We start from the raw sequence: 27,117 nt of genomic DNA on the forward strand, positions 1-27,117 counted from the left end.
GGGATGAGAGAATCCAGACGCATGACTTTGAGATACTTAAAAACCAGAGCACAAATTCTTTGTCTCCAAGGACTGGGCAGTTGGCTGCCGCGGCACCATGACACCAGGGTACTCGATAGAAGGCTGTGAGTTTGTAGAAGCTGCTGTTAGTGTCTGAATTTGGGCCCCTGATGATTCGATCTGAGTGATCATGGCTACTTGGGCTTCCTGCTGAAGTGACTCCGGTTTGCCCAAGCAGCTGTCCAAGGAAATTATCTGATCCTTGCTCCCAGACCGGAGGAACCTTCTGGGAGAAAATTGGCTGCTCCCACTGGGTCCAAGTTGGCTCGGATCATGTTTGGTTGTCTGGTTCTGTCAAGACTGAATGACTTGGCAGTGATGAAAGAAGCCAAAAGTACAACTTGAGTCCAGTGTCGCTGTGAATAATATTTCATAAAACAAACGTAAAGGAAAAAATCCAAATCCCAAAACCTACTGGACCCGACAGGGACAAGAACTAGAAAACAAGACCGTCGGATCCAAGATTCAAGATAGTACACAGAACATTTAGGCCCTTCACAGGGCTGGGGAACAGGTGTAAGCAATGAAACCAGAGCCAACTTATTTGTTTATGCGAACATACTTGGCCAATAAAACTGATTCTGATGACTGAGAACCAGTGAGGTGAGGCACTGGCGTCCTCAGATTTACAAACATATGGACCTACAGAGTAGCTTGCTCACCATTTTATTGGCAGCAGTTGACGTGTTTTGTTTAAAATATCATATCAGCATTCTTTACATACTGGTGTACAAACTGTAGCATAGAAAAAAGCACATGTTAAAACATCATCTCTTACCTTTACTTATAAATGAAGTCCATGCGGCGCTCCTTCTGAAGCATCGATAACTTGTTTGCCTTAACTTTTTTGCCTCAAGAACAGTTTGAATGAGATCCCTCTGGGCCAAAAAGTTGAGAAGCTGCCCAGGAGATTTACATTCATCCCTCACCGTTAGTGAGCTATACAGCCCGATGTGATCGGCAAAAAAATTGTTGGATGGGTGTACTTGACTTGCTAACTGTTTACTGTAGCTTGCTATTGCTAATTCTATTATTCTGTAGCCGAGTAGTAAGAAGGATCCAAGGGATCAGCGATGCCCCCTACCATGAGGCACCGTCACTGCGTGCCTCACTTAATGTCTCTTCGCAGTCGTTTTATGATTACGAGAAACCCGAGAAACACGTTACAGTTGTTGACGAAAAACATTAGACTCATCAGCTCAACTATGGAAATTTACTTCATATATTAAAAGTTTTTTTTAAATAGTGACATCCAGAGAGACAGCACTATTGTCTAAGTGCATAGCATGCCAGCACAGCAGAATCATTGCGCAATCCATAGTGGGATAAGCTGGTTGCCGCGTCACCACACATCTCTTCCTCATATTCGAATCCTCAAATGTGATTTTTTTTTTTTTTTTTTTTTTTTTTTTTTTTTTAAGCGATTTTGGGAAAAAAAAATTAAAAATAGTGAAGCTACGTGGAAAATAATTTTATAGTACAAATCACTGTATAAATATAACCACTTAATTTATTTTTTTTCATTTTGCATTTTTTTCTTTCCATGATGACCATTGAGGCCCGGGCCTCCCCTTGCCTCTGACTGCACGTCACTGCTAAGAACCTTCACAGACCTAGATCCACAGAAAAACTAGATATTAATTGCACTTAATAGCATGCTTACGAATAAAATATAATACAGTTCTTCCACTTTTCTCTGGGTATTCTGCTGAATTTTTTTTATGAATTGGAAATGAGTCACTACCAATCTGGATATGAACCAGGGGGGCCTGGGGACCACTCACATGGTAATACCTACGTACCCAGGTTGCATTGTGCTTACAACAGTCGTCCTCTGGCAGCTTTTACATCTTTATGGGTACATTTAAAGATTTGCAGTACAAAGCTAAATTGAATCGAGTGGCCTTTGTTACGATTAAGCACCGCGTTGTGCGGATGCTATAAGAGGTGTACGTGCAGTAATTATTTTCATGGCATTTGGGGTTATTGGTAATTACGAGGCTGTAAATGAGCATGCGGCGGGAAACAAAACATGACTACCAACTCGGACTCTGTTAAAAATTCATTGCAGCTCAAAGTCAGTTGAGATGGTTAAGAATGAAAATGTTATATTAGCTCTGCATTATCACACAGTTAAACACATCCCTCTCTTTGAAGAATCACCGTGTAACGATATCTTCAATTATAAGCCCCCCCCCGGCCTCCTCGCCCCCGAGAGACACCATCCTCTCAACTAACTGGGAGAGGAAAAGGGGTTCTCGACTGCAAGAAATCTAATAAGTTGCCGTCTCTGAAGATAAAAGTAAATTTCTTAAATTCTCCGGCCAAGATGTCACTATTAAAAGTTTAAGGGTTCAGAAACCCACACTGTTTGATTCAGGGATAAATTCATTCTATATGGGTTAGACCGATCCTTTATCGTCCGAGAAATCAAAAGTCCAGGTCTATTGGAAATTTTGATTTGACTTATTCTTGTTTACGAATGTTTCTTGACTTTTCTTTCCCCCGTGTCTTTGTCAGATACTTCCTGATTAGAATGCACATGTGAAGACTTCCAGGCTCACACATCCATTTCCAATTATGAATTTAGGTTGTAATTTAATTTTCAAGTTTATTAGGTATTTGGCGTCTGTAAATAGCTTAACAATTTTCCATTTGACAGTGTTTTTTTTTTTTTTTTTTTAATACCTTGCCACAGTAACAGGTAAACCCATTTATTGCAGATGTGACTGAGGGTGCTTTTTTTTTTGCAATTCTCTGATAGAAATGAACAATGTGCTTTTCCATGAGCAGCACAACATTCAAATGGAACAATCAACATTTTCATAGTACGCCATGAATGGTGATTGAAAATTCATATACACAATCATCCCAACGGACTACTAAGTGACATTCAATCTGAAGTCAATTTGATTTCTGTTGGCAATGCATTCCGGAGTTGACTACCTCTGATGGAGAGCGCAGACTGCCCAAATGTAGCTCTACGATGCGGTATATACAGTTACCACCCTACCCTATAATTCTTTCCTTAATATTTTCTGATCCTTCGTCCTGATCTTGATGTGTCTCAGCATTGCCATTTCTATTACCGCTCTCTTCTCCTGTTTTTTTGTTTATCAACACCAAGCCCGTTTGGTAGCATGGATGTACTAAGACCCACAAAGCTCAGTCCCTCCTGGCTGCCCGAGCAGGTTTTCTTATTGTTTTTCAATCTGACCTTGAGATTTCCAGCTCTTTCTCATGGCAAATGTTCTTGTGTACTAAATCTCATCTTTCCAGTACCTGCACCTGGGGTCTGGTCTCATGCGGTAGACCTCAGGTCGATGTTGCTGTCATGCTCAGTACCTGTTTGTACAGAGAACACTTTGCATGGTTCAGTGCGCAGTGTGCAGATACCGCTATCTTCTTCATCTTAGCGACTGTACATCCAGTAAATTAGGTTGGTAGTCTGACTGTGAGACTCTAAAACATGGACGATTTGTTGTACTTCCCACATGTCATGTAGCTCTGAGAGCACTTCTCAACATGTTGGCCCGATCTTGGTTTTCAGCCCGCTTCTCCACGGGGAGAGATGTTCTTTGCTTTTTGGTGTATTCATCTCATAGGATCAGTGTTACTGTGGCTCAAATTATCCAAATCTCTGCTTTGGTCTTTGTGGGGATGTGTCGCACCACTACATGTGATGGTTCTTCATGGGTCCATGCCCACTAGCTTTAGTAAATGGCTACAGGTGACCATGTTGCTATGAGGCAAAAGCGCTAATCACCACCATCCTATCCAATACGGCCATAAACACACATGAATAGCAGAGCCTCGGCTTACGAGGTTAAGTAGTGTTAATTGATCAATCACATGGTGATATAGAGAAATGAGCAATAATAGTGATAATTATACTACTACTGCTACTATTAATTATGAATTATCATTTTTATAAAAGTGCTAACTATAACAAGATTATTGTTATTCTTCCAAGATCACTGTTACTGATTTTTATTTATTTATTTTATATTTTATTATTTATTATCTATCTTTCTGGCTCCTTATCCTATGTATTTAAGCGCTGAGACAAGGCTTTCAGAAGATTTGCCCTCCCACAAATTAGCAGCTGCTGAGGTGTGTCACGCAGATAAAGTTTAGGACACTCATTATCTTTTCATTATTACCTGCATAAAATGTGTAGAGTTCTTTGTCTCTAAATTGTCCTCCTTTTTTAATAGTTTCAAACACTTTGTGTAGTTTTGGTCGGTGTCTCTTTCTCACCAGTTTCGAAGTTTCCTGTTGATTCAATGCCTGTAACTATGATAATATCAAGAATTAACTAACGAATGACTTGGGCTCTCGGTTTCCCTCATGTAACCTTAATTAATATAAAATTAACATGAATAATTAATTAACTTTCTCCATGATCAATATAAGAACTTGAATTAATCATTTAGAATAAAAATTGATCTCTAGTGTCTACGGAAACACAAGCTGCAGATCTTTTCAAGGTGGTGCACATCATACCGCGTGACCCCAAAACCCTCAATTCTTCCTTGCACCACTTTGGACTCATACATTTTGAATGATTTTTATATAAATAATGAAGAAAAAAAAACACTGGAGGAAAGTGCGAAAAGTGAATACAAAGAGTCGGGGTGAAAGAAGGACTCTGAAATTCTTTCAAGAAAAATTCCTTGCCTAGACAAGACAATATCAATGAGATGTAAGAAGATTGTTTAACTGATATGTTGTTAAACATTCCAATCATCCAATGGAGAAATGGTCCAAATTTGCAAATAAATAATTGTGCGATTGGTGCATTCTTCAGAATGAAAACGTATTAATCTAAACTGTCCCTACCTGAATAAAATTCTATATGTGGCCCTGTTATGAACTATTTACCGGTCCGGGGTGAACCCTGCCTCTTGCCCAATGACAGTCAGGATTACCTGGGTGCAGGATGAACGGTATAAATAATGAATAAATGAATGAATGTACCGTACACACACACTTTCTGAGAAGAGTCGTCTATATATAAGGCCGTTCAAACTGGAACTGATGAGATAAAAATCACGTCATGAAATGATGTCAGAAATTCAGATCTGTGCTGGTTCATGTTTAAAATGTGGCAGATTTCTGTCTAAATGAATGAAAAATCCAAGCGAATTCCACAAATATTGACAAAAATGCAAAGAATGCCCATGAGCCATTTTTCATATATGTAATTGACTATGCCAACACTAATCAGAAACCAAAGCTGACACTGATCAGAAACCTAAGAAAAAATGAAGAACTTTTTTTTTTTCCTTTTTTGAAGAACTTTGATGTTTTTTTTTTTTTCTCCCCAAGTCAATGTTATTTGATCAAATATTTCTAGAATGGAATAATATATTCCTTTAGTCATCCTGAAATAGGTAAATTTCAACCACTGGCAGCAGAAAGTGGACAGTGCAAGAAAAGTAAAAAACAGAAGAACTAAAAATAAACAATTAGCAGTGCTAACAATTTTTATATAAACAGATAGCACTTGTTTAGCAAGATGCACCTATACAATATAAAAATATATAAACCAAAAGTTGCAGCTAGCAGCAAACAGCAATAGTTTTCTACATTTCACAAAATATTTGAAAAATACAGCACTTGAAAAAGATGTTTGAATAATACATTAATAGGTTGCAGGAAATTATCCTCTGCATTTTTACCAATGGCGGCTGAACCATGAGCAGTGGGCAGTTACTAAGCAGCACCTGGAGAAGCAGGAGTTCAGTCTCTTGTCCAACGACACCGTCATAGGTTTGATAGATACTGACATTTATTATTTTCTCTTCATATCTCTGCAGGAATCTAGTTTATCACTTTCTCTCTAGGACTTAGATACTACCTAGAGTCTAGGTAGACCCAAATATGCCTCTGTGAGAGTGCACTATTTGCAAAAAGATTGTGATTAGTGGATGTTTTGATAAAACCCCCTTTTTTTTTTTTTTTATAGGTTTTTTTTTTTTTTTTTTTATATGAACGCTTAGTGCTCTCCTCGGACATTGGCAGACATCCCGCCGCGTGTGGTGGTTCGGCTTCTATAAACATTGAATGTGATTTTCACGATGAGGCGTTTGATATTCTTCCAAACAGATAATTAGTTGGAGGTGCCATAACACACCACCCACCGTCTCCCCATCACACCCGTACTGAGAGGATATGATTACAACCAAAACGTATCCAACTCCATCCGTGCATCGCACTCCTGTCTGCCAGCAGTGACGGCTGGGATTTTTTATTGCCTCTGACATTTTTCGCGTAGGCGTGGATTATTTATAGCAACATTTTCTAATACAATCAGCATATTTTATTGAGACTCAACAACAGATGGACAAATTAGTGGAAAAGCTTGCTGAAATGCCACAAGTGTTTTATAAAGTTTGATCTATTGAGACTCTCAAGCCCAAAGATAGATAACTTCATCGTCTGTCAGACCTTTCATTTATTTCCCCGGTTTGGGTAATGCAGTGGACTGAGCCAAATAGCCAGACTTCCTTTTTCCCTGGTATCGTCCTCAAGTGCCTCCTGAGGGCTCTTCAGGAGGCCTCGGACCAGATGGGCTGTATGTTTCAGGGTTTGAGATGCGGTACTCAAGCCACCTGTGTCACCCACAGTGATGTACCAAGCCTAATTTAATGAGAAGGAAAAGCCACAGCTCCTTTTTTTTTCTCCATGTCCAGTAGAAGAGTCCAAGCAAGCGCTCATGCCAGACTCTATAGTTTGATCCAATTTTCTTTGGTTGCTTCTCTACCATAATGTAGTAAAATCAGATCATGGTACAGTCTATATCAATGACACTGACGCCGGTGTGAGGAATTAATTTAGTAGTAGGATATCTCCAGAGAAGTTGAATTGTCTTGTAAATGTCATATTTTGCCTTATAAGGCAGAATAAGCAAAGCCCAGTGTCTGTAAATGTGAGTTTGATGTCCTTCTCTGGTCAGTCAGTCTATTGAAGGCTTGTTCGAGATAACGTGCACACATAGTTCACCCTGAAGTAGAAGAGTGGCTAAAGTGCTGCAAACTTGTCCGAAACTGCTGTTGCCAAAGACATAATTCTGTCAATTTACCTTGAGAGCGAGAATGATTTTAATATAATTGGTACAACATGTCAAGTTGTGTACTTTATTACCTGGTCAAAGTCAATGCTAACTCTTGCTATGCTAATATTCGTTGCCCTTGCACCAACAGGGTTCATGGAATCGTTGTTGTATTTGACCAAAAACAAAAAAAGGCAGTACCTTCTTATCCTCGAGGCCTGCTCAGCACGTGTTTGCTTGATTCTTAGCATGCGAAATGGAAGAATTTCGAATCAAGTAAAAAGCTTATCTTGGGAGATTTTTGGAAGCCAATTTCATGGTTGTTTAGATCTCTTCCTGTCTCAGAATATCAACAAATGATTAGCAACAAGAGCTGGACCGGAACACCAGGATGGTATGATCGTGTTGGCTCGATTGTCGCAGTTTTTTTTTCTCCTGAGACCAAATATAAAATAAAAGACTTTAAGTTAACTCATTCAGACCAAATCAAATAAGTTGCACTGGAATGAAGACGTTGCAAAGTGAATGGGAGAAAATGTGTTGGCGTTGCAGTGGTTCGCGCTTCTTCCTCACAACAAGAAGGTCTGGTTTGATTCTAACAGGAGCCTTTCTGTGCGGAGTTTCCATGTTCTCCTCATGTCTGCGTGGATTTCCTCCGGGTTTCCAAAAACATGCGGTGGGTTCGTTGGAGACTCGTGTTGATCGGACACGCTCCAGTCTATCCTTGCTGTCACTGGGCGAGAGGCGGGGTTCACCCAGGACCAGCCACCTATTGATTGCAGGGGCCACAAATAGAGACACAAAACCGTTCACTCTGTCATTCACGTCTCAAATTTTGCTCCAACTGCCATGTTTGACAAGAACCATTTGTCCAAAACGCTCACCTCCAGTACCCCCACAAATCAGTGACAACAGCCCATCTGTTTAGCCACAACTGGAGGCAGAAACAAGTAAAATCAATAAAATAACATGACGTCCAAAGAACGCCATCGACCGAGACGTCTTCCCCGTTTATTGAATCTACTTAATTGTTGTAAACAAGCCTTTGAAATGATCTGTTTTGCGTGGCAGGAATACAATCCCTAAAGCTCTTTTCTAGATGTGAATTGGTGCATATCGGTGTTTACAGTTATCAGGGACTGGATCTTGAATTTATTGATGCAAAGGTTTTAAATCCACAGCAGTTTATTAAATGTGCAGCCACTGGAGCTGGTAACTGCAGTTCCAACACTTTTAAACAGTTTAATAGCTGTTTCACTTCGATTAACCCCTGGTTGGCGTCCAAATTACATTTACGGGAACGGTGACTTCCTTTACGCTGAGGTCAATTTCTGTGCAAATTAACGAAAACACTGTTTGCAGCCAGATAGATCAGAATGTCTCTTGTTGAGATTTTGGATCAAAACAAACCTCTGACAGGTGGAGTTTGTCAACTTTTTACCCAATTTCTCAATCAAAATTATCCGTTTGAAAGGCAATTAAAATGGGAAAATGTGAATTTCATTTCGACACTCATTTTATCATCTTTCCTCTGTGGCATTTTTTTTTTTCTAGGAGTATTTCCGATCTCTCAACATTTCACACAGACAAACCTTTTAAAGTCCTTTCTATGTACTATGTTCATTAAATCTGTTTTATTTCATTCTTTTGCCAACTCTCACTGCGATATCAAATTCCCTATTAGCTTCCTGCGCATTAAACAATTCCAATTTAATGCCGGAACATAAAGAAAAATCCATAGAGCTTTTCTCAGTGCTTCTCTCAGCTCCAGGAAGCGGTTGATTTTGTCTGCCGGGAATTTACCGACGTAGGATTAACATAGAAACAGAAAAAGCATGAGCTAATTTCAATTCCAGATCAATAAAGGTGCATTGGAAAATAGACATTCCTCACTTGAACGGTTTTTTATATGTCATGGCTTCAGAGAGCCGTGATCGCTTTAGTTCATTTTGGCATTCTGTTTTGAAAATCTGTTGCATTATGTATGCAAGAGTAAGGGTCAGGGCCGGAAACATCTTTATATTTGTCTTTTTGTTTATTTGATATGTCGGAAAAATGTCATTGAAAAACTGCAATTGATTCAATTCAAAAACTTCATATAAAACATTATCTTTGAAACCCCTTGATGATACCCAAAAACTTCTTAGAGCGAAACATTTAATTGCTTTTTTTTTTATTTTTTAATCACTTTTGAATTCACACCTATTTATGTCAGGAAGATACAAAACAAATGTATTATTCTCATTGCTGGATGATGGTTTCTGTTGGATCTATCTTCAAATTCAAAGTCCTATTCTGTGCTCAGGCATGCTCGGAGAATATAAACCTTTATTCTTCAGCAAAAAAAAATAAATCTCAAAGATATTAAGAACCAATATTGTTCCTGTCAAAAACAAAATTGTGGATAAAAATCGTATTCCATTCGTATTTTTTTCTTTAGCCGGCTTCCTTTCACTGATTACATCCACCGAACACCATTTCATCTTCGGAATTTTTAAAATGAAAATAAATAAGCTTCGCTTGTCGGAAAACCTTGCTCTGTTCCTCGCTTCGTCACTCTTTCCATCAGCGGCTTCTCCGCACATCAGAGGATCAGAAAAAAGAGGTCAGGGTGCCTTCAGGGATTTAATTCCACATCAACCAACCACTCCAGGCCAACGCATCTCCAACGCGACACAGAACAGTCCTTCGATTATTCATCAATCAGTCTGAACAGCGAGGATAACACCGCCGTGGTGTTACTTTATTATCAACAATTAATGACTCACTTTCCTCTGCTCGGTTCCATTCAAAAATAGGCCTCGGTAAATGTGCTTTAAATGGGCTCTGGATCCTCGTGTACATTCTCTCCCATGTCAGGAAACCCATTATGGCACCCATTTGCTATTTCTTCAAGTGCGATGTGGATAATTGCGCGGGCTGCACGTTGCGTAACGTGACGGTACTTCAGAGATTCGTCCTGATACCCACCCTCACTTTTACAGGCCATTTATTATTAAACTATATCTAATAGCTACTTGCTAGGCTCATGGCTTAAACCCAGACACGCAGTACCTCTGCCCTGGTTATCTCCATGCTACTCACAGTTGATCTGAAATGACAACGTGTATATGATACCCGCCTTGTCATAGATGAGTCACCGGCATCTCAATTGTCTGCATCATTCCAATCAGTTTATAATAATAACAATTATAGTTTAAAAAGAATAATAATAGCGAATATATTGCATTGAATTAAAAACTTTGTCCAAGGACAGAGTGAAATTAAGATGACAAGGACTGGCAGCTTCACTGCTTATCATTTCCGTCTTGGCCAAAATCAGAACCGGGAAATTTGTAGATAATCGGTAGATACAGAGAAATCTGGTTTAGGTGTGTTCAGTCCGTCTGTGGATCATCTGCATGGTGATGAAAGTTGGTTTGAAATAAGCGCAGGATTTGTTCCAGAGGTACAACATGTAGCAAGAACAGCAGCAGACCCAGAACAGAACCCTGTGGAACCCCGAAGCTCACAGCACACTATTGAGAGACTGTTGTTAAACTGAACACTGTGGGATTTCCCAGACAAATTCCAAAGAAACTACTGTAGGACCTGAATAGAGAAACGTTTCTCAGTCCGTCCAAAAATATATGATGATCAACAGGAGCCACGAATATATGAAATGTATGAAATCAATGATTCGGCTGCACCGAATTGCCTCTCAATCGTTTTTGCTGTTTGGAAAAACATAAAAAGAGCTGTTTCAATATGTGCTAATGCAGAAAACATTTTGATCGTGGTAAATAAAGTCGGGATGTTTATGAACAACTCTTAGTTATGCAGCCGAAGTAGATGATTGATGGTGTAAAGGAGCTCCTTATGGATCGCATCAGAGATTTGGAAAAACAAAACAACAAAATTTAAGGGCCTTTGATGCTGTAGTCCTTAGAACTGAGTAGGTTTGTATCTGTGAACATATGGTGGGATGTTTTATTTTTGTTTTGTTTTTTTCTCAATACAAAAGCTCAATCTATACTCTTGTTTACCGAAATATGAAATGACAATGACCTGGATTCTTTGGAAGTATTGTTTTGCCCGTGTCGAAGTCTGGGGAACGCTCGGCTTCCCATTGGAACAGAGTTTTATGCCATGCACACCTGGAACACTTCCAAACAACGGCAAATCCTTTGTGTCTTCTCAACTTCCTTCTGCCTCTGAAACTTTTGAATAATCTACTTAAGCACAAAGTAAAAAGAGAGTAACCCACAATGCTGCTTCCCTGCAAATTAAAAAGCCTTCCTCCCATCCAGTGTGAAATTCCTCATCACATTTCACGGGAGGGTGAGCACGAAGCAAGTAACCCAAACATGCATAATGAATCATCCTTTTCTAGGGAAAAGGCCAATGGACATGTTTTATCCTTCATTATCAGCAGCGAAGGGATGTGGGTGAAGGGCGCACATTGTCTTAATAGTCTCATCTGCTGCTCTTTCTTTTCTTCCGCCCTCTCGAGTTCTCATCTACACGATTCGCATCTTCAAATTGAAACCGCATTCAGTTTGCTCCCCAGCCGTCCCCTCCATTCACCAGCCCTTTGGGGATTTCCAAAGGTCTAAATTATAATTTGTATCAATGAGGCCCAGCTAAGTTTGTTGGTTCTGTTCCAAAGGGAATACAACTAAGACCAGCGGCTGTTCTGTTGAGATGAACTGGGTTTCATGTAATGACATGGTCATTTTTGAGACGCTCAATACCGTCATCCAAAGAACATTTAGAGAAACAATAACAATAACCTACCTGATAAGGAACTCCATGACATTTAACAGGTTGCAATTCAATGTTAAAAAATGTTATATAATTTATGTTTCCTTATGGTATTTAGTCGAAACCCCCTACTTTAATGCCTGTACATATTCCACAACAGGTTGAGGCATTTGTTTGTTTATTCAAAAAAAAAAAAAAAAAGGGTTCTGGCTGATATTTCATACTTTGTAGTAAAATCTGGTGTCCTCATAAACATGTCACTTATCCTAAGCATTGGGGGAATCAAAGGGGAACGACGACAACCTCCGCTTTTCCGCATCGACCGCATCCACTTCAAGTTTGTGACCAAATTTCTCACATGATAGTTCTTGGATGCCTCACAGGAGGCAAAAGGTTTTGCCCAGATGATATGTTGAAAACAGAATGACGTTTTCTTTTCATCGCCCTGTATGTGCAGGGTGGTGCAGCTGAAACCAAAAATTAGGCAGCCATCGCAGGTTTTAGAGAGATATTTAGCGCAATAAGATACATCGGAGTATTATAGTATCATTTCAATCTTTAATCTTAGACAGTGAGCATTGAGCACTAAAGTGTGTTGCTACGGCTTCACATGAATGCAAATGCATTTGTTACTGTAGTGACTACACTAACGCTAATGCTAACATTGGCTCTAACGCTAACACCCAATGACATAACATCAAAGATCAGTCACTGGTTGGTCCTAACATTTCCAAAGCATTAGAGAGGTTGAATATTTCTGATTTCCAATATAACCAACACAGCATGGAGACAGAGGAAAAGAACGTCGTGTCGAGGTCACGGTGAAATGTTTTATGTGGTACAAATTTTATTCTAATGAGGAATATGAGTATAATATAATATAAGTTTTTAAAATCCAGATCGGCCACAATTAAAAGTTCCTGAGATGAAAATCCAATGTGGCTTTTATTCTAAGTGTTTAATTAATCAGATAATAACTGGAACATATCATTGGCTCTAAATGACAGAAAGCTAAGTTTTATGTGTCTGATCAATGGTGGGGCTTCATCCCTTTGCACGCAGGGGACGTGGAAATGCAGAGGGTTTCTCAATCTCAGCTGAAGAAATAGAGTTTGTTCTGGCATGTGAGTGACTGGCTGCTCATTATCTTACCACCTTCCATGTGAGCAATGGGTAGGAGGAGACAGGATGGTAGAGATGTCTGTGTCAAGGGCTGGTTTTAATTGGAGTTGTATAAAATCCAGAAGACGGGATAACCTACGACCCCCGTTTTTCCGTTTTCGTGCGTCCTTCTTTCTCGTCCTCGCTTGTATTCATTCATGGGAAGCTTAAAAACCACCTCTGCTGCCCCCGTGACATTCGGACAGTCATTAAAGTGGGAAAACACATGATAAACCTTTAACTTTGACTTGTTTTACCAGCTTTTGGTGCTGCTTTTTTGTAGCATGCCGTCAACGTTGTAACCTATGAAAATGCACCTGTAGTTTTAGTACTTCACTTCATTTAAAAGTAATGAGAACATTATTTTTGTTGAACTCTGCAATTGTTGAAATAGCTGGACCAAATCAGTCAAAATACTGGGCATTATAGTGAGAACTTTAAGGTACATACGCATGAAGGGAGAAATTTGTTTGTTTACTCGGAATGGTAAGGACAAAGTTTGCTCTGGCCATGACATTTGCAAGACACTCAGGTGCAGAATTTCTGGGAAAGTCCTCTTAGGGGAATCTGAAAGAAAAAGTATTGAATGTCAGCCCCTGCTACGAGATGTACAGTGCCTGGAATAATTTCCTCCCACTGGGGTCACCACTCTCATTCTCGACGTTCGCTGTGCACGTCGGTCGTCCACAGCGAAAGGTATCGCGGTGGTGTGCAACATCCAACCTACCGCTTTCCAAGAATTGCTGTATTTTTCGCACCATAAAGCGCACTGGATTATAAGCTGCACCGTCAATAAATGGCCTATTATAAAAAAAAATCATATATAAGGGGCACCGCATTATAAGGCACATATAATGGAAGCTACAGCAGTGGCTGGGCTTGCGTTATGCATCCACTAAATGGAGCTGCGCCAAAGGGAATGTCAACAAAGCAGTCAGATAAGTCAGTCAAACTTTATCAATAGAATACAAACCAACGTTCTGACAATCCCGTTCATTCCCAAAACAAGTGAGTGCTTTCACAATACAGTACCGTATGTACCGGTAGCTCTTACCGGTATTTGCACCGCCCTCATTGAAAACAATGTATTTCCAACTCAACTTGTCACAGTTCAAAGCTTTTCATAAAACGACAGCACCAAGAAGGTCCATCCTTAAATTCATTGATGTTCATGTCGCTAGCTAGCGCTGTTGCCTTCATTGGAATAGTGACTGTAGAAACGCTTCTACTTGCTGCTCTCTGTTCAACAACCTTCTGTTCAAGTTTGTCCTCTAACTGTAGCCATCTCACTTTGTTTCCTCGGAAACTCTTTTTAGTGTTCTTTACTTGGCGCAGGTCATCTTGTCGCTTCCTTCACTTCCGCACCATTGATTTTTTAATGTTGAATTCTCTCGCTGCTGCTCTATTCCTGTGTTCTACTGCGTGACCGATCGCCTTGAGTTTAAACTGCGTCTTAAGCGTGTCTCTTGAAAGGTGCCGTTTTGGGGTCACTAAACACAAGTGGTGTGGGACTGGAATTCCTCTTTACCGTTTTTACCGCTGCTACTTCGACGACACGCGCACGCGTAGACACACAAATGGAATTGAAAATGCACGCAGTCATATATCCTAGCATGCACCGCGCGCTACTTCTTCTACGGGAGAAAATGGAGTCGGTGGTTACTTCCCGTAGTTGCGAGACCTCTTGCGGCTCAATATTGATCCGTATATAAGGCGCACTGCATTATAAGGCGCACTGTCGGTTTATAAAAAATTAAAGGCTTTTAGGTGCGCCTTATAGTGCTGAAAATGGTACTAGCCATTGTCTTGATACTCCTTACTGGATGTGTTACATAGATTGTCAGAGGTAGGTAGGTTGGTCAGAGCACATGCAAACATGTAAGGTGCATGGTGTCCATTTTGAGGTGAATTGATGAGAGCAAGTAGAACAGTATGGAGTATCATACTTCATCCTCTCTCCCTTCAAAACTATCCCTCGTGGTGGCGGTTAAACTGGAATGACAATACTTAAGCCCCGCCCACAGGAGAACTACTGAAAAAAGAATACCCAGATGACGTGTCCAGAACAAGCTGCAAGAACTCCCAAACTCCCAAATAAGATTAGGAAAAGACAATGATTTACTTTCATTTTTATGTCTGCAACTTTGAGTAAATGAATTATTTTGTTAGCCTTATCCTGGCGCACACCTCTTTACAGTCACAGACTTAAAAATTAAAGTCGGATGGAAATCTTGAGAAAATAATTCATTACCTCTTCGCTAAAGAAATGTTTTGCCTGTGGTTGAGTAGGCGCGGGAACTTGCGTGTTATCGGGCTTTTGGCCTAGAGTGTCAAAGATAGTTAATTTTTCATGCAGCGGGGAAATAAACACCTCCAACACATAATCAAGAATATTGTAAAAATGTTATCTCTCAATCGGTTTGTTTATCACTCACTTCTTTGTCCCAGCTTATGGTATTTGGGTTTCAGGGCCCGATATTCTATTAGATCTCATCGTGCACAAGCTATCGCCTTTCTGGTCTTAACAGTTCATGACCAATATGATAGAATTGGGCTAATGAGCCTCAAAAAAATATGAGGAGTGGCAGCAAAAATCTACCCTTGAGAAAAAATCCTTCAACAATAGGAGGAAAAATAGGTGTGATGGAGATTTTTGCAGTTGTAGTCGCAGGTGCTTTTTGTGTTAGTCCGGGAGTCGAGAGCTGGTTATATCATTACTTTAATAAGACATCTTTTCTGTTGCAAATTTCCATTGTGGAAAATTTGTTGTTTCGTCATTTGTCGGGTTCCTGAAATAACTTCTAAGTCGCACTTTAGCAATTTCAAGAACCCGTTTCGCCGTGGTGCAACGACTTGTGTGTTTGCGATTCAAAACAAGGCTCGCTGAAGCTGTAGCAACCTTTAAGGTGGAGCAGCTCGACCGCACATCAGCAAAGCCTCCAGCTGTGCTTTGCCAATGTTGGCGGTCAAGTGTAGATGTGACCGCAAGGGATTTTGGGTCTTATTTTCTCCGAGCTGTTCTTATTTATCGTGGAATTTGAGTTTGGCTCACGGATAAGTGCAGCGTCAGCAGTTATATTTGCGATACATGTTAGAGGAAGGAGCTCTCGATTTACCGGTCGCATTACACGCCAAAACTCCCCTGAGATCGTGCAGATACGGGATGGTGCAATCCAAGATGAGATGAATCAAGAGCAACCGGTCTGACCGCAGAATTTATTTCAGATGACAAGTAGGTGAAATTAGTTTTTTGAGATACAGGAATCTTCCATCTTCGTAGCTGGAATCACCGGCCAATGAATTTTATCAATCCATGGAAGATGGCATATACTATTTCAAATGTCGCCATGTAATCGTCCCTCCGTTTGGCTCATTATATATCAGAGATGTGGAAAGCGCCGACCCAATCCAAGCTATTATCGCGCAAACACGACAAATCTCTTCACAGCGCAGCCATGTATGCTTTGGAACCAGTGTTGATGTGATCAGCCCACAGGCTATAAAACGACTTCGCGCATAGAAGAACTTGCAGTAGTTGTTGCTGTGCTGCGCAAAGGCTGTTTTTTCCGACTTCTTAACGGAGGGGGCTCAATCACAGCTTCTCTTTTTCCTTGCCAAACACTCACGAAAAACATCTCAGAAGTCAACAGAGGCTAGGTGTTATCGGTGCCGCACAACGCCGCGCTGCATATTTGATCAACACTGTCTAGTCTTGTTGTTTTAGCTTGTCCTCCGTCTGGTGCTCATCTGACCTCATTTGCATGACGTGGATTCTGTTTGATTATGCAAATTCAAAGAGCACTGAGCTCGTACAAACCCTCAGCTCAATGCGCACCATGCTGTCAGATCACCGCATCCAGGAGAAACAGAGGATGAGGTTATAATCGAGATGCGTGGCCCCGGATACCTCCTGGTAGAAGTATTCAGGCCAGCTCCTACGGGAAGGAAGTCCAGAGGCTGACTTTGGGGACAAGTGGAGATCCAGATCACATCTGGAAAAGCGATGCTTGACAGTTCACTTTATCATATTAGTTATTAGTAAAAAAATAAATGACTAAAAAGTTTTGAGGCACCTGATGTGTATCAGGATCTGGATCTCACCAATATAACACTGCTTGGATGTGCTATTTCAAACATACGGGTGAACCTAATCACTTGAAAAATTTGACAAATCGATATTGCGACATTTCCATATAGATGACGACCGAAAACGTCTTGGGGGGGCTTCATTTATAAAAGGCTGTTAAAGATCCTAGAGTGATGATACCAACCCCCAACCGCATGCATGATGTCGTGCTTCTACATCAATGCCAGGCACGTTTACCGACTGGTGTCGACTTCGATTTGGAGATCTTACCGCCTGTCCTCGGCTGACGGACGTCCTTTCTTCTGATACCGGGGACCGTGAGAGCCTTTCATCGGAGCTGTGTAATTGAATGAACTGCTCATGCCGTCAGTTGCCCTGTCATCCCATCGGTGGGTCAGTGTGTGTGTGTGTGTGTGTGTGTGCTACATCTCTCTTTGCCTGTAATCAAAATGAACATCAGCCTTCCCATGTGATGAGCCCCATGGAGAGAAACACTTTGACACAGGCTCGACCTGGCAGGGACGGACACATGCTGCTGATTTTGGAACACATGCACACGCAAACATGCACGCACACACACACACACGTAGTCTCCTGTGCATATGCTATACTCTCTTGACAGGAAAGCTTAGCATCAGGGATTCAGTTTTGCTGGGAACAATCTCCTCCATTTATCTCTGTCTTTGCTGGTTTAACCTGCTCCTCCGCTGCTTCCTGCAGCTCCATCGCTTCTTCCTGTCGGCGCAGGAGAGTGTGGACGCAACTTAAACGGCGAGTGAATCTTGCAGTTCAAAGAGCAACAATTCCAAAATAAACGATGCCTAGCAGACTCTTATTTTTTTTCAAATCTTTTTCCTCCGAAGCAAAACAGCCAAGGGAACCATTTTTTTCTAAAGAGTTTCCATTAAAGTAATTCACATCCAGTCTTATTATATTGTGACGGCGTCACATGTGGCTCGCAGGTGGTACGAAAGCAACCGGAGGAGTTCAGAAAAGTAGCCATTGGCTATTTATAGTCTGTCGGAGACCGAGAGTCGACAACTTTGAAAAAGACGAGACTTCTGGAAGCAGATATTCCGTCCCCGTTTTCCCAGCAGAAAAGGCCGGACTTGGGTGGAGCAGCGGTTTGCGCTTTCCACGTCACAGCATGAAGGTCCCGGGTTTTCAATCCAACCAGGGTTGGTTCGTTCCTGAGGGCAATCTGTGTGAAACACAATTAAGGTGCGGAAAAAGAGTGAATTTTTAAAATAAAATTCTACCGCTGTTGAAACGATTTTCTCGAATGTCTAATTAGCGTGGAGAACTGCCCCTTTTTTTGGGTCGATTTTTGGTCAGGTTAAAATCGCCCTGAGTTCTGTCATAGACTTTCATGTGAATTTTAATTTTTTTATATATCTATTTATTTTTGTATTTTCGTCAAAAAAGTAGGCACTTCAAGGTGTTCCCTGCGATCAGCGTGTGTTCATTTTTTTTCGTCATATGGGCAATGGCCAAACTGGCCTCTTTCTTTCATATTCTGGTATCTGAAGCAAAATTGACAAATCTTCTGTGAATGTGGTCAATAGTGATAATTTCACTTATAAATAATCTTAGAGGTACCTTGCTTGTAGTTTATGTATGTAGAGGTAATGTCTTTGTCTCGCAACCTCTTGGTTACAAATTGTATTGCTGTGTAATTTGAGAAGACAAATGTAAATTGCAACAATTGTCTAGTCACCTGTTAATATACTTTTTTTTTTTTTGGGTCACCTTAGTTAATTTTGCCAGGAGCCACCACTGATTCAGATTTTTCAGACACAACTATTTCTCTTGTGAATCCAAACTTTTTGTATCCGTCTCTTTGTTTGGAGTCACGGACGTTCGCTCTTGTCATCCAGTCCTGAGTGAGATGCACAGCCTGCATGTCACTTGCAGCACATGCATGTGGATTTTATAATTTTCAGCACATACAGTACAATAACATCATACATGAATCACACCAAGACATGGGAGATGTGACGAATGGATGATAGAAGGGACATTCAGAGGCAACCTCAGGAAAAAGTGACCTGTTTTTCTGTGATCTATCGGTAACAGGGGAGTCGTGTCCTAACCTTGTACCTCCTGAGCCGACAAATAAAGGGAAAACTATGGAAGTGGTCGGGAACAATCGGATAGACACATTTAAAAAGATTGAAAACCCGATCATCATGTCATCAACCAAAGTTTATAGACGAATTGCAGTACCGGGAATATAATACTGGCTTCATGCAGAGTAAAACGCCAAATGGCGTAATGTGTCTGTTGAAGACCTTAGAGTAGTGGCACGTCAGTAGTTTGTTCCATGCACATATTGAAATGCCTCCCCTGGTCATTTTAAAGTGTAAAAATTCAGTCGAATGTTTCGGTAATTGGCTTTCTGAAAGCCGGGGAGCGATTCAGTCGACCGCCTCTTCAAAAGCGGCGTATTATACGGCGGCAGGTATGCGGCTGCTCTATATGTGCCTCCCGCTCACTGAAGCTTCTCTTCTTTGGAATTCTGCAGAGAATTTAGTCTGGCTATTATTACTACCAATCACATGTCACCATGGCAACAATCCCGCCACAGTGTAACCAGACTTGGGTTGATACTCTGACCACGCTGGACACCTTCCTCTCTGGATATAATGAGGACTGGCTTTTATGGTGTGAAGCGCTTACGGCGAGAATGATAACACTTATAGGAATGCAGTGCATTTTCAATGCCCCCCCCCCCCCCCCCCCCCTTCCACCAAAAAAAGGTTGTAAAGATTAAAAATATAAAAAGTATTTCCCAGATCGTTGCAGTTGCCTGGACTGTGGAGCACTGGGGTTTTATTTAGTTTTGGATGTGATTTTTCCCATGTTGTAACATTTTATTATTTGGTGCCATCATTTTTGTTGCTATTCGACAATATAATTCCTGACCCCGATGGGAAATGTAATTGTCTTCAATGGCGCAGATGGTACATATTGTACTTCCAGGTACGTTTTATAATAGAACAGGTAACTAAAACCAGGGGAATCAAAAAGGAACCTGTGAAATGCCACATTTTTCGCAAACTCTGACCATCTGATGTAATACACTCAAAAATGTTTTTATCATATGGTTCTGTGTAACATGCAAGCTGTATTCTCTACAACGACAGTATGCCTCTGAACTGAGGGAACACAAGATAGAGTGCATGTCGGTTTTGGCCGGATCACAACCGGCAGGATGTCAGGTGGAGATAGCCGTGATACAGTGGGAAGGGACAAATAGCTTTTTAATTTGAACACATGATCAGAAGGTACAGATCTCTGGGAAGGGATACATGAGGTCAAACAACAAGTAAGGTCGGCAATGAGAAAATACACAGGAGAAGAAATATACGATGTGTCAAGGTAGAGTGAATAGTTGTATGTCTCTATACGTGGCAGGGTGGACCCTGGTCTAATGACAGCTGGGATTGAACTGCAACCCTGTTGCAGTTTTCTGGTCCAGAAAATGATTAACCCAGGTTATTTTTGGTGCGTTAACACATTTAAACTGATCGGAACCGCTGTCTCAGGCGTATCAGTGTGGCGACCCTCCAATCTGAGGGTTGGCGATTCAGTCCCTGGCAAAGTGAGAAGTGCCCTCGGGCAAAATGCTGAACCCCATAGTTTCTCCCAATGGCCTGGTTAGCGCCTTGCACGGCTGCTCTGCCTCCCTCTGTGTGTGTGTGTGTGTGTGTGTGTGTGTGTGTGTGTGTGTGTGTGTGTGTGTGTGTGTGTGTGTGTGTGTGTGTGTGTGTGTGTGTGTGTGTGTGTGTGTGTGTGTGTGTGTGTGTGTGTGTGTGTGTGTGTGTGTGTGTGTGTGTGTGTGAATTGGTAAGTGGAGGCTGTTTATGCAACCCTGGTGGACACAAAAACACAAGTTTTGACTGGATGGATTTGACTGTTACACGGAGTCGGTCTGACAAACAGCTTTCAAAGTGAGCATCATGTAGCTAAACTGGGACTCCGTGAGTTACGGGCCACTTGCAACCTGGATACTTTGATACAGACGTGACTCGGAGTGGCAACATGCCGTGTGGGCCGGACATAATCTGTTTGACTCGGCCAGAAAAGCTACCTTTGGTTTACCGCTGGCTGAAAAGGAAGAAAAAGGACGTTGTTGCTGTCTTGGAAGAGGAAAACAACGTGTAATTTAACTTCTCCATTATTAGTTACAATGTGACAAGTCATGAGCATGTTCTGAGACTGCTTTTTTCCTCAGTTTTTTACGATTTATTGAAAATATCCCCCCAAAAAAGTAATCGCTGTCAGTGAAGTTGTTGTGATTTCACAAATGTTTATCTTCACCACAGTAATGTGATAATAGCGATGGCAACTTTATGAGTCCAGTTCAGCTGTGAATCTTTTGAAGTGACTATTTTTTTGGAGATACTTTGACCTCTTTTCCTCCCCATTGTATGTTGGTCTTCTTTAACATTAATATTCATGGAAGACTCCAGTCTTTGGCCTCGTTTTTCTTGAAGGAAAATCATTTTTTTAGAGCCTCTGTGGGATTAACCTGGTTAAAATAAATAAAAATATCTATCTCAAACCTCATATGATGCATTTAATTTACATTTAATACATAATATGAGAATGCAGCATTGAGACATAGTGGAAGAGTTCAACCGCAATGGGAACATAAAGATATGTAATGCCTTGAATGGAGGAATTTTTTGTTTAAAGTGTAGAAAAGGCAAATGACATCCAAACTGTAGTCTTAACAATCATTTTTAGAAAGATGGATGGGATCTTTAGAAGTACTGTTTTAATTTCCCCCGTGAAGATCCGACAGTAAACCATCTGCTTTCAGGTGTGCGTCATTTTAAAGCTCATGTTGTGCCGTCGAATAAACTCCAACGGCAACTCCGCTGGAAATGCTTGGTGTAAAAAATCCGACTGTGAAAACCTGAAACATAAATGTGGAAAATCTAAAATTGTGTTTGTCACATGTTATTTATCATTTATTAGCCAAAAACAAAGAAATCACATAGGAAATCCCACATGAACAGCAAAAGATGACTTCAAGTTACAGCATAATAGTAACAGTATGATGATAGTTATTGTATGCATATGATCAATTACTTTATCTTTTTTGCTAAAAAAATAGAATAGTATATTTATTGATATACTTTTTATTTCTTCAGATAATCAGATCAGGCTGTTGTATGGAAAATAATTTTATTATTAATTACTATTGTTATTTTTGTCGTATTCTTTATCATAATCATTATTATCACAGTCGAGCACAGGGCTTCATATAAAGACATACTCCCACTCTCTGTTTTGGGCAATTATTATTCTTTTTCTTCTTCTTTTCCTTTGGAAATTTCCCTTCAGGGGTCGCCACAGCAAATCCACCTTCTCCATCCGACCCTATTCTCTATATCCTCCTCTCTCACCACCAACCTTCATATCCTCTCTCACAACGTCCATAAATCTTTTCTGCCTGGCAATTCCAACATCTGTCAACCAATATTTTCACTATCCCTCCTCTATACATGACCCAACCATCTCAGTCTGGCTTCTCTGACCTTCTCTCCAAAACATCTAACATGTGCCGTTCCTCTGATGTACTCGTTCCTGATCCTATCCATTCTCGTCCGTCCCAAAGAGAACATCTTCATCTTTGTGACCTCCAGCTCTGCCTCCTGTCTTTTTGTCATTGCCATTGTTTCTAGATCACCCAACATCGCCGGTCTCACCACTGTCTTGTACACCTTTTCTTAAAGTCTGCCTGCAATTCTTCTCTTGCACCCCTGACACCTTCTCCACCCATTCAAACCTGCTTGAACCTGTTACTCTGCTCTTCTCTTGCTCTGGACTGTTGACCCTAAGTACTTGAAATCCTCCAGCTTCTTGATCTCCACTTTGTGTACCCTCACTGTTTCACCAGGGTTCCTCTTATTCACACACATATACTCTGTTATTATTGTTATATTACTATTACGGTAATAATAAAAAGAAAATTCCCATCATCAGTCTTCCATTTTAGGGTTATACATAGAGCTGTGTCTATTCCTCCTGAGCTGCAGCTTTACTAATGCGGCAGAAATACGTGTGTGTGTGTGTGTGTGTGTGGGACATCATCAGAGTGATGCTCGTACATCAATGTTACAGGAGATGAATAAGAAAAAAAAAAACCTATAAAAGTTAAAGTGTGAGAGCAGGATTCATTTGAGCTTCACCTGGTGGCTGGTGGGAGGTTTTGCGTGTGTGCTTGTGCGTGCGCGTGCACGTGCGTGCGTTAGTCCCAGGCTGCATGTTAATCAGCGATCCTATCAGGCAGCAGCTTCAGAGAACGTCTTGTGAGGCGGAGTGTGACTCGCTGCCGCCGCAGGGAATTATCAAGAGGATGATAAAGGTTTTCCAAATTTTCCAAAGTGGGTTTCGACTTGACTGGAAAACTTTTAATTAACTTTCTGAGCGTGTAATCCCCCAGCACGCACTGCTGGAGACACACTGGAGCTCAAAGAGGGAAAATTAACAGGTGGGCTCCCTCCTGTATTAAAGCAGCAAGAATATCATCCTATTCAGGAGATTGATTTAAAATACTAGTGTATATCACAGTATCACTCTGGCATTCTGTCTGGCTTAATATATTCATATTTTCCAATGAATTTGGGGGGACAAGTTTCCAACTTTTTTTAAATCTTTTTTTTTTTTATTCTAATTTTATTTTTAGCCAATAAAACAGTGGTATTAAGAGTAGTCGTGGATTTAAGAATGGCATTTTATGGAGAAAACAACAAGAACATAATTTAATGAGGCCCCAAGGGAAATGGCAACTTTGCAAAGCAATTGACTTCATGAAAATCTAAATAATAATAATAACAATAATAATGATAGTAATAATATAATGATGATAACAATAATAATATAATGATAATAATAATAATAATTATAATAACAACAATGATAATAAAAAAGCAGGGGAAGGTGTGTAAAAAAACACATTTATGACAGAAATACTCATCAGTAGGGTTGAGACACAGTCTTTCAGCACCCCAAGCTTTTTCCAGATCTAATTTCAATAGTTTGACGGGGTGCAAGATTTGAGGCTGTTTTTCCATCACGAGAGAAAACGGTCAGTTTCCTGGGACCCGTCCGGCACACTTCCATTCATCTCTGGGAGTGGTGAATGCCCACGGGGTATCTGAGTCAGTGTTGGATTCTGTTCAAAAAAAGAAGCTAAAAGGATTGATTTTTATGGTTTAAGAATTAAATAGTACTTCAGAGGAGATGGGAAAAAAAATCTCACTAAAATGAACAACTGTGTGAACTCCACAGACACCATCTGTACAACAGGCTGACAGACAGCAATTAACTCTGACATTGTGTTAAATTTACATTATGATGCCAGATGACCAGACATTTATTTAGTCCGAACATATAATGCCGACACAGTAAATGTAAATGAAGTTAATTTTTTTACTCATATTCATAGTTAGCGCTTTATGATCCTCTAATTCTATCTCTATATTAATCTCTGTCTACATGTAGTGGATCTACCTATGTATCTTTGTATGTACATCTCTCTGTCTTAATATATGCATATGCACGCACACAAACATATGTATGTATATGTGTGTCTGTGTATATGAATGTATGTATTTACAGATGTGTATATAGATACATGTGTGAATATGTGTATATATATTTATATAAATATGTTTATGTGTGTGTATATGTGTGTATAAATAGAAATAATATACACAATATTAAAAGACTATATGTGTGTGTATATGTATGTATGTATGTATGTGTATATATATATATATATATATATGTACAAATATCCACACAGACACACATGTATATATTAGTTACAATAATTAATGAGGAACACACTTCCAGTAGCCCTGTGGGTGTGTGTCAATATGAATGAGTGTATTTACTGAACAAATGTTAATCTTCCTTGAGAATATTTGTATATGTCATATATTTTGTGTTATTTGCTTCAGGCTGTATCCGTCATTGATAACAAGCAATCTCAAGCACGAAATCGGTGAAACCATTGTAAGAGAACACCATTTTATTGCCTTGTAGATATAAATACCATTTTATGATTCCAAAAAGGTGATGAGACCCTATTGATGCATTAAATGTGCTTAGAAATATTGACCAGTGAATGTTTATAGCAGAATATTGTATATTTACAGAGCCTGTTTTCTCCTTTGCAGCTTAATTACTGAAAGTCCGCATGCAAATGGCCAGAATCAAGTGTACCACAAACACATCTGTCCGCAGAGCAACAATAGATGGGACGAGGGTCGGGTTATTGGTGATCGTGATCCGTAACCTTCCTTTTCCATACATCTCTTCTTTTTCTCAGTGGGATTCCGGGCAAGAAGTGTGGAACCATCATCTTCACAGCTGAGGAACTCAGCAACTGCCGAGTTAGTATCTGACCACACACACACACACACACACACACACACATGCACACACACACTGTTATTTTGTTAATTTAGTCATATTTTGCTCGTGATTGTAAATGACTGAACAGACTTCAGAATCATTACCCAAAGTGGAAGGAAAGCGGATTTTCTACTTTTCCCTTCAAAGTCATGAAAACGCCTCATGAATTATTTATCTAATCTTACACATTCTTATTTTTGTCACACCGGGTAAATAATTAGACAGTCAATCAAAGGCTCACACACATACACACACAAAAATATACACCATTCAATGTGGTGTTATAGTTTCTGCTTGCATATGCAATCAAACTCCTACTGGTAATGAATTGAATACTAATTTAATAGAGTTACACACAGTAGTGGCATACTGTAGCAGACTGTACAATACCAGTCTGGACGCCACACAACTCTGTCTGACCTGAGTGCTGCTGTGCTGCTTTCACAGTTCCACAATCACACTACCCTTGCCAAATTCACTACCTCACCCGTTCACATCATGTCCAAACTCTGCTGTCTCTCCTATCCTTGTTTATCCCAGCCTGCACACATCTTGCCTATTTTTGTTTATTTATCGTATTCATTGTTATTTATTTTTGTCACTCTATATATATTGTTGTTTAGTTCTAGTTGTGTATTTTTCACCCTCACTTGTTCCTTGATGTCACCCAATGTCATCCCTGATGTTGTTGTCGTTGTCTGCTGTCTATCTGTTGTCTATTTGTATGTAGATTTTTTGCCTTTCTATTTATATTTATATTCATTTATTTCCCCTTTTTTTGACATTATTACTGTTACGCTGCTGTGACAAAGGAATATCCCCCCATGGGGATGAATAAAGTTTACCTTATCTTATCTTATCTTATCTGTAAGTAAATCTTTGTGGCCAGGACTCCCTTGAAAAAGAGGTTTTTAATCTCAATGGGACATTCCTGGTTAAATAAAGGAGAAATAAATGAAATAAAATTGTTTATGTTTAAGTGTACAACTGCAATGTAGGCAACAGGAAATAAACTCTTTCTCGGCTTCATAAAGGTTTCTATTAACATTGTTACATAGAGATGTAATTGCTTGCTTTAGCGTCCATTGAGACGACAAAAACTTTGTAAAATGATGAGACAGTTGATAATGACAATGATAAGACAGTTAATAGGTTTATTAGCAAAGCCTAAAATCCAGTTTTCATTAGAAACCAATAACAATTTAGTCTGTATTGGCTTTATTGGAAAGACTGCAACTCCCTGGTGGTACGGGCCGCCACTCATTGACTCACCCTCGTCGCTGCGCAGTAGCTGGTAGGCAAACCCCACTGTTATACATTTTACAATAGATTCGTATTCATGAGCTGCAAAGGATTACAAAACATACATTTCTATCTGTATATTTAAGTGTTCAAACACTCTGTCCTTGTTCACTGAGCTGTAGATCTCCTACCAGCATTGCCGTTCTACTTTGCTTCACAGCAGCTCTCCATAATATATGATACCTCCAGCCTCTCCCTGCATGTCCGAGTGACAGGGTGTGCGGACATGGGAAGTAAATTCGGCCAACCGATGTGATGTATACTCGGATTC

The 27,117-nt window shown here is 40.2% G+C and overlaps 1 protein-coding gene across 1 annotated transcript in view; it reads left to right on the forward strand.

Moving 5' to 3' along the window:
- Positions 1–27,117, forward strand: part of LOC147222268 (copine-9-like) — a 120,571-nt gene that overhangs the window by 56,852 nt on the left and 36,602 nt on the right. Inside the window, exon 7 of the mRNA XM_086167745.1 lies at positions 25,459–25,522. Within this exon, the coding sequence (XP_086023871.1) occupies positions 25,459–25,522 (64 nt within the window). The remainder of the gene's footprint in view (positions 1–25,458; positions 25,523–27,117) is intronic.

Source organism: Fistularia commersonii, chromosome 21, assembly GCF_037954325.1.
Source record: "Fistularia commersonii isolate RoL2024-O1a breed Wild chromosome 21, RoL_Fcom_v1.0, whole genome shotgun sequence".
Lineage (NCBI taxonomy): Eukaryota > Metazoa > Chordata > Actinopteri > Syngnathiformes > Fistulariidae > Fistularia > Fistularia commersonii.